Source organism: Callionymus lyra, chromosome 12 (genome assembly GCF_982586985.1).
Source record: "Callionymus lyra chromosome 12, fCalLyr1.hap1.1, whole genome shotgun sequence".
Lineage (NCBI taxonomy): Eukaryota > Metazoa > Chordata > Actinopteri > Syngnathiformes > Callionymidae > Callionymus > Callionymus lyra.
In genome coordinates, this window is record NC_141829.1 from 6,467,290 (window position 1) to 6,484,179 (window position 16,890).

A 16,890-nucleotide genomic window follows, 5' to 3' on the forward strand; every position below is an offset into this window, starting at 1 on the left:
ACTAATGTAAACAAATTCAAAATAATAGTGAATAAAACAATATGAATAATTTGAAATAGATCAACAATAAACCCTTTTGAAAAGACAAAAACAAACAGAAAATGAACATTTTTACACAGAAAATGGGATAAAATAGCTATTTATAAACAATATGTGGTAAATTCTGAATCTTTTTAGATAATTTACTCACATCCTCATCTTTTCCTTTCATCACCATATCTCCAGCTCTGCTTTCTTTTTTGAGACTCATATGATCATATGATCTTTTCATTCTTGATCTTCCCTTTAAAATATTTTTCCAGTCAATGAACTTTCATCCATTTTTTTTCCATAGGAATGCTTCAACTTTCCCGTGCGTTCCGTCACATGGCTTTCATTTCCACAGTCGTGGTAACGACACGGTCTCAAAATAGCCTCTTAGTCAAATCAAGAGTCAAGTGAAGTGCTTTGGCTAGAATATTCTCTCTCTCTCTCTCTCTCTCTCTCAACTGTCACTCAAGCTCTTTCTTCCGACACTACTTTTTCCGCCACAAAGTCGCCTGAAGGTAGAGTTGAAATGCACAATGGGTTCACGCACAGAAGGAACGTCTGCTCAACTGTGTACAAAGGTTGGGCTTTTGCCGAATGAAAAGTTATTTTTCTCAAACGATGGAATAGCTGAAGAAGGTCTGGTCTCACGGTTTTCTTCTGTGCGTCGAGCTCTACATGCTCCAGCACATGGTTCAACGCCATGTGTCTCCTATTGATAAAAGTGGCCCCGTCGTCCAGTTGGATTCAGAAAAGAATCCCGACACCTCCACCAAACTCAAAAAAATAAATATCTGCGTAACCATAGCATTGACCAAACTTTAAACCAAGTATCGCTGCAACGATATACCTTATTACCATAATACCCTGGTTGAAAGCCATGCTTCTCCAGTCGTTTGCTAAAGAACTGCAACTCTGCGTCTTAGTTAAAGTAGGACAATAAATGGGGACATGTTTATTTGAACGTTACTTTCCAAATTTTGCATGGATTCACTTTTCCTTCATTTTCTATGCAACAATCCTCCTGTCCTTATTGTCATATCATGAATTAAGTCATTTATATAGTATCTATTCATCCATCAATTACAGTTTATACCCTATCTATCTATCTATCTATCTATCTATCTATCTATCTATCTATCTATCTATCTATCTATCCGTCTTTTTTTCTGTCTATCTATCTATATATCCATCCATATGCCATATGCCTATCTATATGCCTACCCATCTATCTATCTATATGCCTACCCATCTATCTATCTATATGCCTACCCATCTATCTATCTATATGCCCATCCATCCATCCATCCATCCATCCATCCATATGCCTATCTATCCATCTATCTATCCATCTATCTATCCATCTATCCATCTATCTATCCATCTATCCATCTATCTATCCATCTATCTATCCATCTATCCATCTATCCATCCATATGCCTACCCATCTATCTATCTATATGACGACTCATCTATCTAACCATCCATCTATCTACCCATCTATATGCCTACCCATCTATCTATCTATATGCCGACCCATCTATCTAACCATCCATCTATCTACCCATCTATCTATCCATATGCCTACCCATCTATCTACCCACCCATCTACTCATATCCCTACCTGTCCATCTACCCATATGACTACCTATCTATCTACCCTTTAAGTAAGTAAGTAAGTAGTAGTAGTAAGTAATTTTTATTTTATATAGCCCTTTTCCAGACCAGGGTCACAAAGCGCTTAAACAATCAAAACAATATTCAATAAAGTATATACTTTAAAGGTCAAGATAATACTGATAACACAACAGGAGTTCCAGAAAATCAAGGAAAAGCCTGAACAAATAAAAAATACCTCTGTCTAGAACTCTAAAAAGAACAGATTACTCTGAAAATAACCCCAACCTTTAGTCAAAATGAGGTATAGAGTATGAGTATAAAATGAGTGCAGTTAGAATTTTGGGTGACTTGAAGGAAAAGGCTATGCCAAGTTTGTGATAATGTTTACTTATCTTAACAAAAAAATGAGTCCATCAATGCCAGGAACACTAAATGCATGACAAGAAATGAAACAATACATGTCTATAGGTTTCCCCCCTTTATTTATGATACAATTACAATATGCCAAGAGGAAATGTATATTTTCAAATATGTTTGACATTCATGTCTTATTATGACTTATTGTTGTCTGTTAAAAAAAATGGCCGTCATGCTCGAAGAAGCACTTCTGGTCTCAGCAGCAGCAACGAATGTTCGTCAATATGTCTTAATCATCGTCTCCTTAATCATAATTGATCGCACAAGGATGGACACTCGTTCCAAACTTCACGAAAAGACATCGTACAAATGATAGCAAAACGTTAGCAGAACCGTTCATGAATCATTTTTCCATTGTCCTATGAAATAAAACGACTTTCTTCTTCTGCTTTACGGAAATAACGTAAGACAAAATATAGTCGCATCAATCAATAAAAGAAGCTTCTTTTTTAAACAATCAATCACTCGTTGGCAGAGTGAACCGACACTTCTGCTTCCTTGGCAACGTCTTCGTATTCCGACTGACTTTTTCAGGCCATGTTAGGATATATTTATTACACCTACACTCTTCTGTCTTGTACGCCAACAACAAGTGAACACAAACACATCAAGAAGGAAACTGAACCACAGAAGTGGAACACAAGCTACTATCGAGGCCCACATTGATACTTGCTGTGGTTGAGAAGCAACACTAAAAATATAAAATGAGAATTTTAACAAGAAAATGCACATTTAAAGTTAAAATACAGCAAAAAATATACACATAATAACCGGTCAGAGACGGTGGTTGCAGACATTGCCATCAAGGCTGATGTATGGAAAACAAAAGGGAACTTAATACAAATCGTATAAAGCAGCAGAAGATAAAACAGAAAACAATCTTACTAATTAATGGCCTGAAACAATTCAAAATAAAACAATGTTAACTTGCGTTTAATTACATCAACAATATATATAGATTGAACCGTGATGACCAAAGTCAGAGAATGTATTAAATATCCCTTAAAACCATCTTAATCATGTAATTAAATATTTAATAATAATAATAATAATTTAGTTAAGAAAGGTCATTTAAGTGGTTGAGAGGCAACACTCAAAATAAAAATGAGGATATTAACCAACAAAAATGCACATTTAAAGTTAAAATACAGCAAAAAATATACACATAATAACCAGTAAAGAAACAACAATTGATATTTCTATTGTTCTGCTTAAATTGGAGTTAAAATTGATATTTGACCTTAAAAATATAAACGTTTAGCATAATATATTTACAAGTACTTTAATAAATACATAAAAATAACGGGTTTATCAAATATTTCAGTTAATCTTTGCGCTTGATGGATCTACTGACTCTTTCAAGGAACATCTTAAGACATTTTTATTTGTTCAGGCTTTTCCTTGATTTTCTGGAACTCCTGTGTTGTTCTCAGTATTATCTTGATCTTTAAAGTATATACTTTATTGAGTATTGTTTTGATCGTTTAAGCGCTTTGTGACCCTGGTCTGGAAAAGCGCTATATAAATAAAAATTACTTACTTACTTACTTATATTTAATTCAATAATAATGTCAATGTGCATATAAAGACTTGTTATATTTACAATTTGAATTATATAAACGAGTATATTTATTAAAAATGGGGCAAAGAAAAAACATAATACACATGTTGCTGCCAACAACTTGATTATTATCTATCATCAAAATAATTACGCTGTAAATGAACGAAATAGCCACGAAGCTGCAACCAATTCTAACAACATAATGAGAAAAAAAATGAGGCTCTAAGATCAGAAAATAGCAAAACAGCCATTTCCTCTTAAGAGCACACATTTTCTCCACAGGTTCCACTTATATCTTTATGAAATAATTGCTTGTTTATGACAATTTTCTCTCGTCATAATGAGGAAAAAAAAAAGACATGGTGGTGTGATGTTAGTCTCCAGAGGAACCAGGTGAGCGTCGGTTATATAAAGTGTTCAAGAAAGAGACGTCAGCGGTGAACTCACCCGAGACGACCTCCGCCTTCTGCCTCCCCGAGCCGACCAGGGTCAAGTGCAGTCGGCCGCTGAGGATCCGGAGCTGGAGTCTGTTGGGCTCCGGGTCCAGACGCGCCGACAGCAGCAGTCCCTTACTGTTCCAAGTCCTGAACTGCAGGCGGACGGCGAGGCCCCCCGTGGCCGACGCCGCTGACGGAAGTGTCAGGAAGCTGCTGTTGGAGCTCAGGAAGGTGCAGGCGGCCAGCTGGGGCGGCGAGCACGAGAAGGTCACGTTGCCCTGCGGACGACAGCCAGGCCTCAGATTTATGACAATCTCGGCGACGACGGCTCCCGGGAGACTTGGACTGTTATTTAAAATGGAAATCGTGTGCACGTGGGCGCGCACGACGAGCGGAGTTTGAGAACGAAAGAAAAATTAAATCGACGTACATCATGAACATGATAAACTTAAAATTTAAAATATATGAATCAAAAGATATTTGTACTTTGCAACATAAGCAAACAGACAACTGTTGGAATATAGCCTGAATAAAATAATATCCCTGCCACCTAGTGGTGGGAGGCCATTACTTCGTAAATTGACTCGCGTTAACTCGATCAGTTGAACATTATAAACAAAGATGTTAAAATATAAATGTTTAACATTGAATAATACACCTAATAAAAAATGTAGAGTACAGAAATATGAATATGTCGTTTAATAAGTGCGTAGAAATATCTCTTAACAATAACATTTGAGAATAAAAACACCCGTAACAGAGAAGATTCTAGAAAAATTACAATTACAAATTACGTTTTCTGCTTTCTGATTTTTTGTTTTTGTTTTTGTAATTGTTTATGATCTCTAGTTTCTAATGAACTCATCACGGTGATGTGTCATCAGGGGTCACGGCATTCATTGTAGGTTAAGTTTTGGTGAACTTTATTTTTAGGCGAACTCTGGAGGTTTCAATTCTAAATGCGACACTAAGTAACAATTATTTAAATAAGCTTTAATTTTTTTTAACAGAAGACCAGACAGACAGACAGACGACCATAGTCAGAGAATGTATTAAATATGCCTAAAAAAAAACCTCCATAATCATGTAATTAAATATTTAAAAAATGAATGAAATAATTTAGTCAAGAAATGTAACTTAAGTTTTATAAACATCAGGACTCTTCCTAAAAATAATAATAATAAATAAATCACTTTGTTTTATTTAAAATAACATTGTTCATGAGACACAACTTTACCCAGCGATATCTAGATAGACTTCATTAAATAATAAAGACAGAAAACGTTGAGAAAAGTCCAAAGTTAATCCAAAAGGTTACACAGCAGGCTACCTTTTTAGTATTTTAGTTATTGTAAAAAAACAAACAAAAAAACAACATGTTTTCTTTCGTTATCAAACCACAAAGGACCAAAACAATGTTTTTTTCCAGTTCAGTTCATACAAAAACAAACTCTTTTCCTCCAGAAAATAGGCAGCAATCATAATTATTTTTAGTCTTAATGAGCTCATTATTTGATATTCTTAAGACTACAAATAAAACAGTTCATGGATCCGACTGTTGTAAAGAAAGCCAATCATTTCATTTTTGATTTTCTTAATTGCAAATGAATTAAATATTGAAACAACTTGAGCGATTGAAGGTATGAAACATTCACGATCAGAACATTAGCCGAACACGTGAAGATCGATTCAACTTTCCGACATTAGCCTCCGATAACATCCCATCAAACACATTAAGAAACCATAAATAAAACCGCTTGGCCTCCTCGACAGCTGCTGTGTTTAAAAAAAGAAAGAAGCACCATTTAAAAGCACGATGACATGTTTTGTTGAACATAAAAAAAAGAGAGGATTTGCAACGTTGTGCGTTTTTTTGCTGGTCGGGATGAAGCTATTTTGCTGAGCTCGGCGGAATCACAGGAAACGCGAGAGTCGTAACAAAAGTGAATAATCCCCCCTTTTTTCCTCGGCACCTGAAATCAAGACGCTTAAATTCAATAGCAGCATTCTTACAAGGTATCAAAGAAAACATGTCTTTTTCTTTTTTTTTCTCTCTCCTCTATACGTCCCGGATTGAAACTCCTTGGATCCGAGAAGACACGTGGACAATGAGAGCGCGTGTTCGGGAATTAATTTCAACCGAGTCGAGGGGGTTTAAGAGACTTGAAAACTGATGAAGGAAAGAAGAGAACACGTTCGATGTTCTTCTCTTAATCCATTCAGCCCGTTTGCGGCCGGGTTGAGGGGGCAGCAGCATTGGGAAAAAAAGGCCCAGATTCACCTCTCATCACATACTTCTCTTAGTGCACTGGTTAGTATCATCAGGATAGTGTACGTACTAACTAGTAACTAATCCTCCACAGATAGTATGTCTCAAATCAAACTCTGCTGCTACACACTAACCGGAGATCACATGACAGCTTCTTCTACTACTACTATTTAACGATGTTTCAAACAGCTGTTTGAACGCTATCGCCACCTGCTGGCAGCACGTATTGCAACTTTGGAAAAATAAATAAAGAAAAAATATGAGAATCTAAATAATCGCGAGATATTTAAGCTGGTATCAGCAGCGAAGACGTGTTTATCCTCCTACTGCTGCTGAAAATGCACCTGTAAGTATATGCATATATATGCATTTATATATGACGTAACTTCCGTTTAAAACATCACTAAGATGGCGGCTGTTTAGGATGGTTAGTGTCCATCGAACCATGCTCAGTTTTGTGGGCTTGTTAGTACGCCAATTTAGTGTGCATGGCGAACTAAATTTCGCATACTAAGATTTGAGACACACTAACGCACTAACAATACTAACTTTGAGTACGCTAGTATGCGATTTGAGACACAGCATAATTCTCCACAGATAGTATGTCTCAAATCAAACTCTGCTGCTACGCACTAACAGGAAATGACGCGACAGCTTCTTCTTCTACTTCTATTTAACGATGATTGCAACCAGCTGTAGGAACACTAGCGCCACCTGCTGGCAGCATGTTTGGTTTGGATCAAGAAATATGAGAAACGAAATATTGGCGCGATATTTACGCCGGTATCAGCACCGAAGACGTGTCATCGTCCTACTGCTGCTGAAAATGCACCCGTAAGTATATGAATATATGAATATATATATATATATATACAACGTCAATGTCACTAAAATGGAGCCATTTAGGGTAGAAAGTGTCCATCGATCCACACTCAGTTTTGTGGGCGTTTTAGTGACAATTTAGCGTGTATGGAGCACTACATTTCACATACTAAGAATTGAGACGCACTTATGCAATACAAATACTTTAAGTTTAAGTACACAAAATAACATAAACTTTATATCTTTAATGCATCCTGAAACTGGTGTTTTGTTGGCGAGTCACTACTTTGATGTCATGGACACATATTCAAGTGTATTCTTTACGTCAAAGGATGTGAAGTAGCATGAGTGTGTCCCAAAATCGCACTTACACTTAATAGTTTAAGTGCACGAGTGCATCCTGATCAGCAGTGTGTGAAAATGTAGTGCGCAATGAGCGCTCAATCTGCCAGAAAATTGAGTGTGGATCGATGGACACTTTCAAAAGTCAATGGCCGCCATCTTAGTGACGTAGATGAAGCTAAACTGAAGCTAAACTGAAGCTAAACTGAAGCTAAACTGAAGCTAAACTGAAGCTAAACTGAAGCTAAACTGAAGCTAAACTGAAGCTACGTCACTGACGACGCGTCTTCTGAGCAGATACTGACGTAAATGTCTTGAGAAAACACTTATTTTACCACAAAACAAAACAAAACACAACTTAATAGCTTGTTTCTATTGGAGAACATTATTGTCAAGTGTCAGTGATAGTATTTTAACGACTGGTTGCAATCATCGTTAAAAAGTAGTAGAAAAAGAAGCTGTCGAGTCATTTCCTGTGAAGCAGCAGAGTTTGATTTGAGACAGTACTACACTATAAGTGTGTAGTAGTTTGATTTGAGACAGAACTACACTGTAGACATGTGAGCACTACGCAAGTAAGTGCACCGTCTTACAGTGTACTGTCAAGCAGTGCACTTACAGAGAAGTGTTGGATTTAAGACACGGCACATGAGACGAGCTCAACGTCCTCAACAATTTAGTGATGCATTGATCTGTGATTAAAGTGGTTTGGGTTCCTAAAGGTGCGGAAAAATGCGACATATCTTTTTAATTAACACAGCAGCAGGTTCATGACAGATCGAGAAGAAGTGTTTTCATTATGTTAATTATCTCACATTTATATACATTTCAAAACTTACAGTGAAGTTCACTGTTCTGACAGTTAGATCATTAGTGAACTCTTGATATGTTGTTAAGGTAAGGTAAGGTAAGGTAAAACTGTATTGATCCCTCAGGAGGTCTCCTTCGGGAAATTGTTTATTATTATTATTAATTGTTATTTAAATGGTGTTTTTTTTATGGTTACCTCGTAACATCTCGATTTCAAAAGTGGGAGAACTTTATAAAGTAATTAGTTGAAAACATTGATGACATTTATCGCTACTTAAACCTTCAGATTTCACAGTTGAAATTTAATTGACAAACTTTTGCAGAGGAAATATTAAAAAAATAAAGGGTAGAATTTTAAAGGCAGTTTGACAGTCATAACATTTAGGGAATCAGGACGACTTGAATTTCAAAGTAAATATGAATCAAAAATATATATTTTCACATTAAATTGCGGATATTTTGTGAAGATGATTATAGCGATTGTTCTCCATGTGGTCGGTGTAGAAATAAACTCACATCAGCCTTATTTTTTCTTTTACTTTTTTAACAAATAATCCAAAATAACCACATTTTTTTTGTTGATGAAATGGAGACTTTTATCTCATGGACACATATTTAAGTAAATTATCAACATGCTACTCGTACTACTTCAGCTACTTGAACTTCTGAATGTCAGAGTTTTTAATGTAATTAATATAAACCTCAGCATTTTGGAGGAAATGTTTGAAATATAAACACAAAGGGTAGAGTTTTTTTAATTAGTATGACGGTCGTAACATTTTGGGAATAAGGAAAACTCAAATTGCAAAGTAAATATGAATCAAAAATATATATATTTTCACCTTAAATTGTGGTATCGTGTCCCGAAGGTCAAATATCCATATTTAATTTTATTTTACAAATCATCAAAATTATGACTTTCTTTTGTTCATGAAATGAAGACGTTTTTCGCTACTTAAACTTTCACATTTTTGGAGTTAAAATTTAACTGAGATAAACTTTAGCATTTTGGAGGAAATATTTGAAATCTAAACACAAATGGTAGGAGTTTTAAATCAGTTTGACGGTAATGACATTTGGGGAATCAGGACGACCTAAATCGCAAAGTAAATCAGAATAAAAAGAAAGTATTAGTTATGTACATTTTTTAAAATACGTTTATTGCGATTGTTCTCCATGTTGTCGGTGTAGATGTTGCACATATTTAAGTACATTATCTACATGCTACTTGTACTACTTCAGCTACTTGAACTTCTGAATTTCAGAGTTTTCAATGTAATGGATATAAACCTCAAGATTTTGGAGGAAATGTTTGAAATATAAACACAAAGGGTAGAGTTTTAAAATCAATTTGACGGTCATAACATTTGGGGAATCAGGACGACTTAAATATGAATCAAATATACTTATTTTTATGTTTATTTACAGACATTTTTTAAAGATGATTATTGTGATTGTTCTTCATGTTGTCGGTAGAGTTGTTTTCATAAGGAAATAAACGCACATCGGGTTTTAACTTTATGCAAAATGGTATAACAAGCGTTATTTTTACTTTTAATTGTTTAACAATTAATCCAAATGACTATTTTTTGGTGGTTAAATGAAGACTTTGATCTCATGGGCACTTATTTAAGTACATTTTCTACATGCTACTCGTACTACTTCAGCTACTTGAACTTCTGAATGTCAGAGTTTTTAATGTAATTAATATAAACCTCAGCATTTTGGAGGAAATGTTTGAAATATAAACACAAAGGGTAGAGTTTTTTAAATAAGTATGACGGTCGTAACATTTTGGGAATAAGGACAACTCAAATTGCAAAGTAAATATGAATCAAAAATATATATATTTTCACCTTAAATTGCGGTATCGTGTCCCGAAGGTCAACAATCCATATTTAATTTTATTTAACAAATCATCAAAATGATGACTTTCTTTTGTTCATGAAATGAAGACGTTTTTCGCTACTTAAACTTTCAATTTTTTGGAGTTAAAATTTAATTGAGATAAACTTTAGCATTTTGGAGGAAATATTTGAAATCTAAACACAAATGGTAGGAGTTTTAAATCAGTTTGACGGTAATGACATTTGGGGAATCAGGACGACCTAAATCGCAAAGTAAATCAGAATAAAAAGAAAGTATTAGTTATGTACATTTTTTTAAATACGTTTATTTGGATTGTTCTCCATGTTGTCGGTGTATATGTTGCACATATTTAAGTACATTATCTACATGCTACTCGTACTACTTCAGCTACTTGAACTTCTGAATTTCAGAGTTTCCAATGTAATGGATATAAACCTCAGCATTTTGGAGAAAATGCTTGAAATATAAACACAAAGGGTAGAGTTTTAAAATCAGTGTGACGGTCGTAACATTTGTAATTTGTTTAGGAAATGGAGACATTTATCGCTACTAAAACCTTCAAATACTTGGAGTTAAAATATTATTGAGATTAACTTTTGTGTTTTGTAGGAAATATTTGTAATATAAAAACAAATGTTATAGTTTTAAAATAAGTTTGATGGTCATCAGGACGACTTAAAAATAAATTAAAACAAAAATACGTATTTTAAGTTTAGTTACGGACATTTTTTTAAAGACGTTTATTGCGATTGTTCTCCATAGATGTTTTCGAGAGGAAAAATAAACGCACATCGGGGTTTGATTCTATTCAGTGCCGGGATGTTGTCCCGAGGGTCAACAATCCATATTTATATATTTTTAACAAATAATTAAAATTATGCCTTCCTTTTGTTGATGAAATGGAGAAATCTTTCCGCTACTTAAACTTTCGAATTTTTGGAGTGGAAATTTAACTGAGATAAACTTTAGCATTTTGGAGGATATGCTTGAAATCTAAACACAAAGGGTAGAGTTTTAAATCAGTGTGACGGTCATAACATTTGGGGTAAATAAGGACGACCTAAATCGCAAAGTAAATAAGAATCAAAAATACGTATTTTTACGTTTAGAAACGGACATTTTTTTAAAGATGTTTATTGCGATTGTTCTCCATAGATGTTTTCGAGAGGAAAAATAAACGCATCGGGGTTTGATTCTATGCAGTGCCGGGAATGGTGTCCCGGGGGCCGGCGTTTGCCGAGGTCACCGTCTTATCAGCGCCCGCAGGGCAGCGTCGCGCAATCACGGCTCTCCAGCTCTCGACGCGATTCCTTTCCATCAACCTCAGGGAGATTGTCCCATTGAAATTCCATTACAGCTTTCCATCTTGGCAGCTGGTCTCCCCCTCTCTCTCTCTCTCTCCACCTCCTCACTTTAATGTCAGTAAAGGACTTTTAATGCAGCAATCAGACGGTAAAGGCGGGGGTTAGCGCAGATGAGATGTAGCTCACGGCTCATTGGGTCACCATCGGATTTGTGTAGCTAGCTTGACTCCGCAAATGAATCCATTACGTTTGCTCCGATGATTGTTTTCACGTCTTTTTCACTCGTCCAATCTCGGACCACAATCCCTTAAATCTGACTATTCAAACATCATCACAGATCAGCACCAGAGTTTAAGAAAATGCGATGCTGATCGAAAAAAAACAACCGGAGATGGGTTCGATTTTAAAGATTCAATGGCTTCGGCGGTTTGTTGGCGCCGGACAAACAACAAAATTGGACGCGGTAAAAACTTCTGGAACTGTTATGGTCCTGAGGTGAGGATTAGTTTATGTTTGCTTGGCCTTTATCATCATCATAACCTTTAACTTTGGCCCGTTATCATTTGCAGGGGAGATGGATTTGTTTCCTCGGGGTCTTTTGTCACGGAAGACTCGCAAAAGTCTCGGCTGCCGATCAGATTTTCTTTTTTTTTTACTCGTTTCTTCCTTCAAGCTTCTGTGACGACCTCTAGTAATACAACTTTTTAGACACAATATGAAAATAAAACTTTAAGATGAGATGATATTTGGTGGAACTTTGGGGCCGGAATTAAGAGAATATTTATAAAAATAATATATACAATTAGACAAAAAAAAAAAGAAATATGATGAACAATTCAGAGGTAAATGACAAAACGTAAAAGAACAAAATGTTTATATTATAGACAACCAGGGAAAAAACAGTTGATTTAAGTTTTAGATCAACAAATTCTGCAAAATAAGGTTTTTTTTTATGTTGTCTTGATAGTTTAATAAATCTCATCTCATTTACGTAGAGAAACTGCTCATCAACCTTAGAATATTCTACACCAAAAACTGAAGAGACTAAAATGAAGATGATAGCTAAATGCAAGACTGACATTTTTTTGTTGTTGTGTTGACTTCCCTCATGTAAAGACATACTTTTTAGTTGTTGTTGATACTTTAATGGCTAAAAATTTCAATTTCTGTAAATAAAATATATGTTGGATTTATGAAAAAAAAAGTTAAAAGAAGATTGATTAAATAAAAGAGGATTTAAAACAACTTTTGAAGTTATTTAACTTTTTTCCCTTTAATTTTTTTTTATAAATCCAACATATATTTTACATATAGAAATGGACATTTTTAACTATTAAAGTATCCTTAAAGGTTACACAGCAGGCCTTTAGTCATTTTTAGCATTTAAGTGATTGTACAAAACAACAAAAAAACAACAGCATATTTTCTTCGTTATCAAACCACAAATGACCAAAACAATATTTTTTTCCAGTTCAGTTCATACAAAAACAAACTCTTTCTCCAGAAAATAGGCAGCAATCATAATTATTTTTAGTCTTAATGAGCTCATTACTTGATATTCTTAAGACTACAAATAAAACAGTTCATGGATCCGACTGTTGTAAAGAAAGCCAATCATTTCATTTTTGATTTTCTTAATTGCAAATGAATTAAATATTGAAACAACTTGAGCGATTGAAGGTATGAAACATTCACGATCAGAACATTAGCCAAACACGTGAAGATCGATTCAACTTTCCGACATTAGCCTCCGATAACATCCCATCAAACACATTAAGACCCCATAAATAAAACCGCTTGGCCTCCTCGACAGCTGCTGCGTTTAAAAAAAAGAAAGAAGCACCATTTAAAAGCACGATGACATGTTTTGTTCAACATGAGGAATTAAAACAACCTTTGAAGTTATTTAACTTTTTTCCCTTTCATTTTTTTTTTATAAATCCAACATATATTTTACATATAGAAATTGACATTTTTAACCATTAAAGTATCAACAACTACTATAAAGTATTTATTTAACATCAGGGAAGTCAACACAAAAACAAAAATAAGGAAAATAAACAGTCGACCATTTGTCTTTCTTTCAGTCTTGCATTTGGAATAGAATGTTTGTGTCTCTTCAGTTTTTGGTGTTGAATATTCTAAGGTTGATGAGCAGTTGAGCCACATAGATATACTTTGAGATTTATTTAACAATTAAGGAATCTAAAATAACCCAACATTATTTGCAGAATTTGTTGATTTAAATCAACTGTTTTTTCCATGCAAGTCTATAATATAAACATTTTGTTCTTTTGCGTTTTGTTGTTTACCTGTGGATTGTAGATTATTTTTCTTTTTTAAGTATTTATTGATAAATATTGTCCTGATTTCGGCCCCTACTTCAAAAGAAGGGCCACGAAATATCATACTTTTTGAGATTTATTTAACAATCAAGGCATCTGAAAGACAAACATTATTGGCGACCCCATAGAATTTGTGACCCTGGTCTCGAAAAGCGCTCTACGATTATTACTTACTTAGCTTGATACTGCAATAATTCAAAGGTATTTCCGAACAATTCCTTGTAAATCAAACTGATGACATTAAGAAAAGATCCTCTGATAAATCCCAATTTGTTTTGAAAAAAAAGTCAAGGCTTATATTTATGAAGCTACAGGCAGGTTTGTTCTCGATATATATAAGATTTTACCAAGTGGCCGCTAAAGGAAAACTTTTGTGCTGGTTTGCGGTCCAACTATTTATTCCGTGTTCTGGTTTGTTTGTCTGCGAGTGCAGGATCACACTGTCGTGGACGGAACACAACATTCTGCTTTTCCTGATGGTTAATAATTCAAAGAGGTTTTTTCACAACTCGCACTGCCTGCTGCTCACACGTTAGCGCTTCACACTCAACAAAAACCAAAACAACTTTTATATTCGAGAAGATTTATATACATTTTTATAGTGTCGTTTGAATTAATATGATTTTAAAATGTGACTAAATCCCTTAATAAGACTTTCATTAAAGAAAAAAAAATATCAAGGATCTGGAAAACTGTTTAAAAAGTCAATGAAATTCAAGTTGTGCAACCTGGACTTTATTTATTTTTGCAAAAAAAGCTCAGTAGAGAGTAAAGACCACTGCTCAGTTCTCCCCATGATGTCATCTTTTCTCAATATTGTTTTTCCCAAATTTGGAATTTATTCTGGACTATTGTTAGTCGGAACATCCCAATTCCAGGGTTGAAAATCCTCCATTAAACATTTGGAGCAAACAATACTTAAAACAATATTCAATTAATATTAACTCTCACATGTTTTGTAATTTTTGTCAATTTGTGAACCATTACTATCTAAATGTCCTGATAATTTAATTAAATTGTAATATATTTTTAGATATATGTACAAGATAAGAAAGTAAAGTTTAGCGTTGAAGATAAGAAGAAAAACAAATGTCTTACTCTTGTGTTATCTCAGGGTCAAGGTGACCCGTGGTATCCCTTGTGCTGTCTCTGAATCATGGGAACCCGAAGGCCCAAAAACAAATGTATTTGAAGTATCCCTTGTGTTATCTCTGGGTCAAGGTGACGTGAAGGCCCGGGAACAAACATGTTTGAGGTATCCTTTGTGTCGTCTCTGGGTGAAGGTGACGTGAAGGTCCGGGAACAAACATGTTTGAGGTATCCTTTGTGTCGTCTCTGGGTCAAGGTGACGTGAAGGCCCGAAAATAAATGTGTTTGAGGTATCCTTTTTTGTCATCTCACCAACTGGGGATAAGACTTTTATAAAAAAAAAAAAAATCCAGATTCCAGTTGCAAAAACAAGTGAAAACACACTTTTACAGACTGGCTTTTGTGTGATGTCGCCTTTTAACCCTTAAATGGATTCATCAATGGGCTTTTACTCAACTTTTATTTTCAGTGTTTTATCATTTTATTTATTAATATTTTCCTTGAATGGAATGTGTGTCGTTTTATCTTGTTTTATTACTGTTCTGTATTAATGGATTGTGTTGTTTCTAACTGTAGTTGTTTGCTTTTATGTAAAACACTTTGTAAAACAACTATTGGTTAAAAAGTGCTTTATCAATAAAAATTAACAAAAAAATGAAAAGACAAACACAAAGCGAGCGCAGCCCACTGCCAAGCTGCTAAATTTTAATATTTTTGCCTAACATTTAAAGCTTGTTTTTGACCTTTGTTTGTAGCAGCTTGCTAGGAATAGTTAGAAAGACTTTTATTTATTAATCCCTCCGGAGATCTCCTTCGGGAAATCAGGTCATCATTTTAAGGCAAACAATATATAAAAAATTAAAATTTGCTGACCTTTACAAGACACATGTTTTCTTTCGGGGTTTTTTCAGTGTATTTGTGACAAATCAGTGATGATTTGTACAAAAGATTATTTGGGATACAAATGTCAGTTTTTGAAAAACATCATTATACATTTTTCCTGATAAAAGTGTGATATGTTTTGAAGTTAAAGTCGAAAAAAAAAGGGTCAAATATTATCTTTAAACCCGTCACAGACATGTTGACGATGAACAAGAATCCAAGCTTGATAATTTGAGCGTTCAAATAATCATAAAAATTGGAAGTCATTTTCAACTCAAGCTGCTAAAATGTCTACCCTTGGTTTCCGTGACTTTTATTTTCAAATAAACGAACTCCGCAGGAAGCGAACGGCTGGCGCTGGAAGAACTCGGACTACTCTGTGAAATTACAGGTTTATATTTGTACTTGTTTTATTGACGCATTTCGGCCTCTGATTATTTATTTAGTCTTCTTTAAAAGAGCGCCGGCTCTGAATAAAGGATGGCCGGGCTGTTAAAACGGTGGCCGAGACGGCAAAATAATGAAAAAAAAAACCACGGTAGCCTTCGGAACAGCAGAGACGGAATGTGCACTTTAATAGCGGGTTATTACTTTTGAATGGACTGTTTGCTGTTTCTTTCTCTATTAATAATTCAAATTTCTCGTATTTGAAAAAGGTAAAAGGTTTTTATTTTGATAAAGTGCACTTCGATTTCTTTCACTTCCATACGTGGCCATTTTTACATCCATTTCAATCCACTTCTGTCCCGAGGTTTTTTTTTTGGATTAACAAGGACACTGAGGAAAAACCCACGGACAGGTTATGTGATCCGTATATATGACGAAATCAATGGAAAACTAAAGACAAGGTTGTTGTTAGATTTGTTAGATAAACTGGTTCTACTCACAGGATGTACGTCTTATAATTCAGACCCTATGGATTAGCTTTAACCAGCCCGTAACGGACAGGATGTACTTCAATCTAAACATACAGTAATCCATACATTTATGATCTCAGTTTGGTATTATTTATTATTTATATGGCTTTTAACAAACCGGCAGGATTTAGTCTCGAAACTTTACAAATATTCAAAGTTATAAACAGTGGTAAGTAACT

The 16,890-nt window shown here is 34.7% G+C and overlaps 1 protein-coding gene across 2 annotated transcripts in view; it reads right to left on the reverse strand.

Annotated features, from left to right (window-relative positions):
* Nucleotides 1-16,890, reverse strand: part of cntnap5a (contactin associated protein family member 5a) — a 246,610-nt gene that overhangs the window by 119,958 nt on the left and 109,762 nt on the right. For both annotated transcript variants that reach the window (XM_087804487.1, XM_087804486.1), the window contains exon 8: nucleotides 4,073-4,340. In XM_087804487.1, the coding sequence (XP_087660613.1) occupies nucleotides 4,073-4,340 (268 nt within the window). The remainder of the gene's footprint in view (nucleotides 1-4,072; nucleotides 4,341-16,890) is intronic.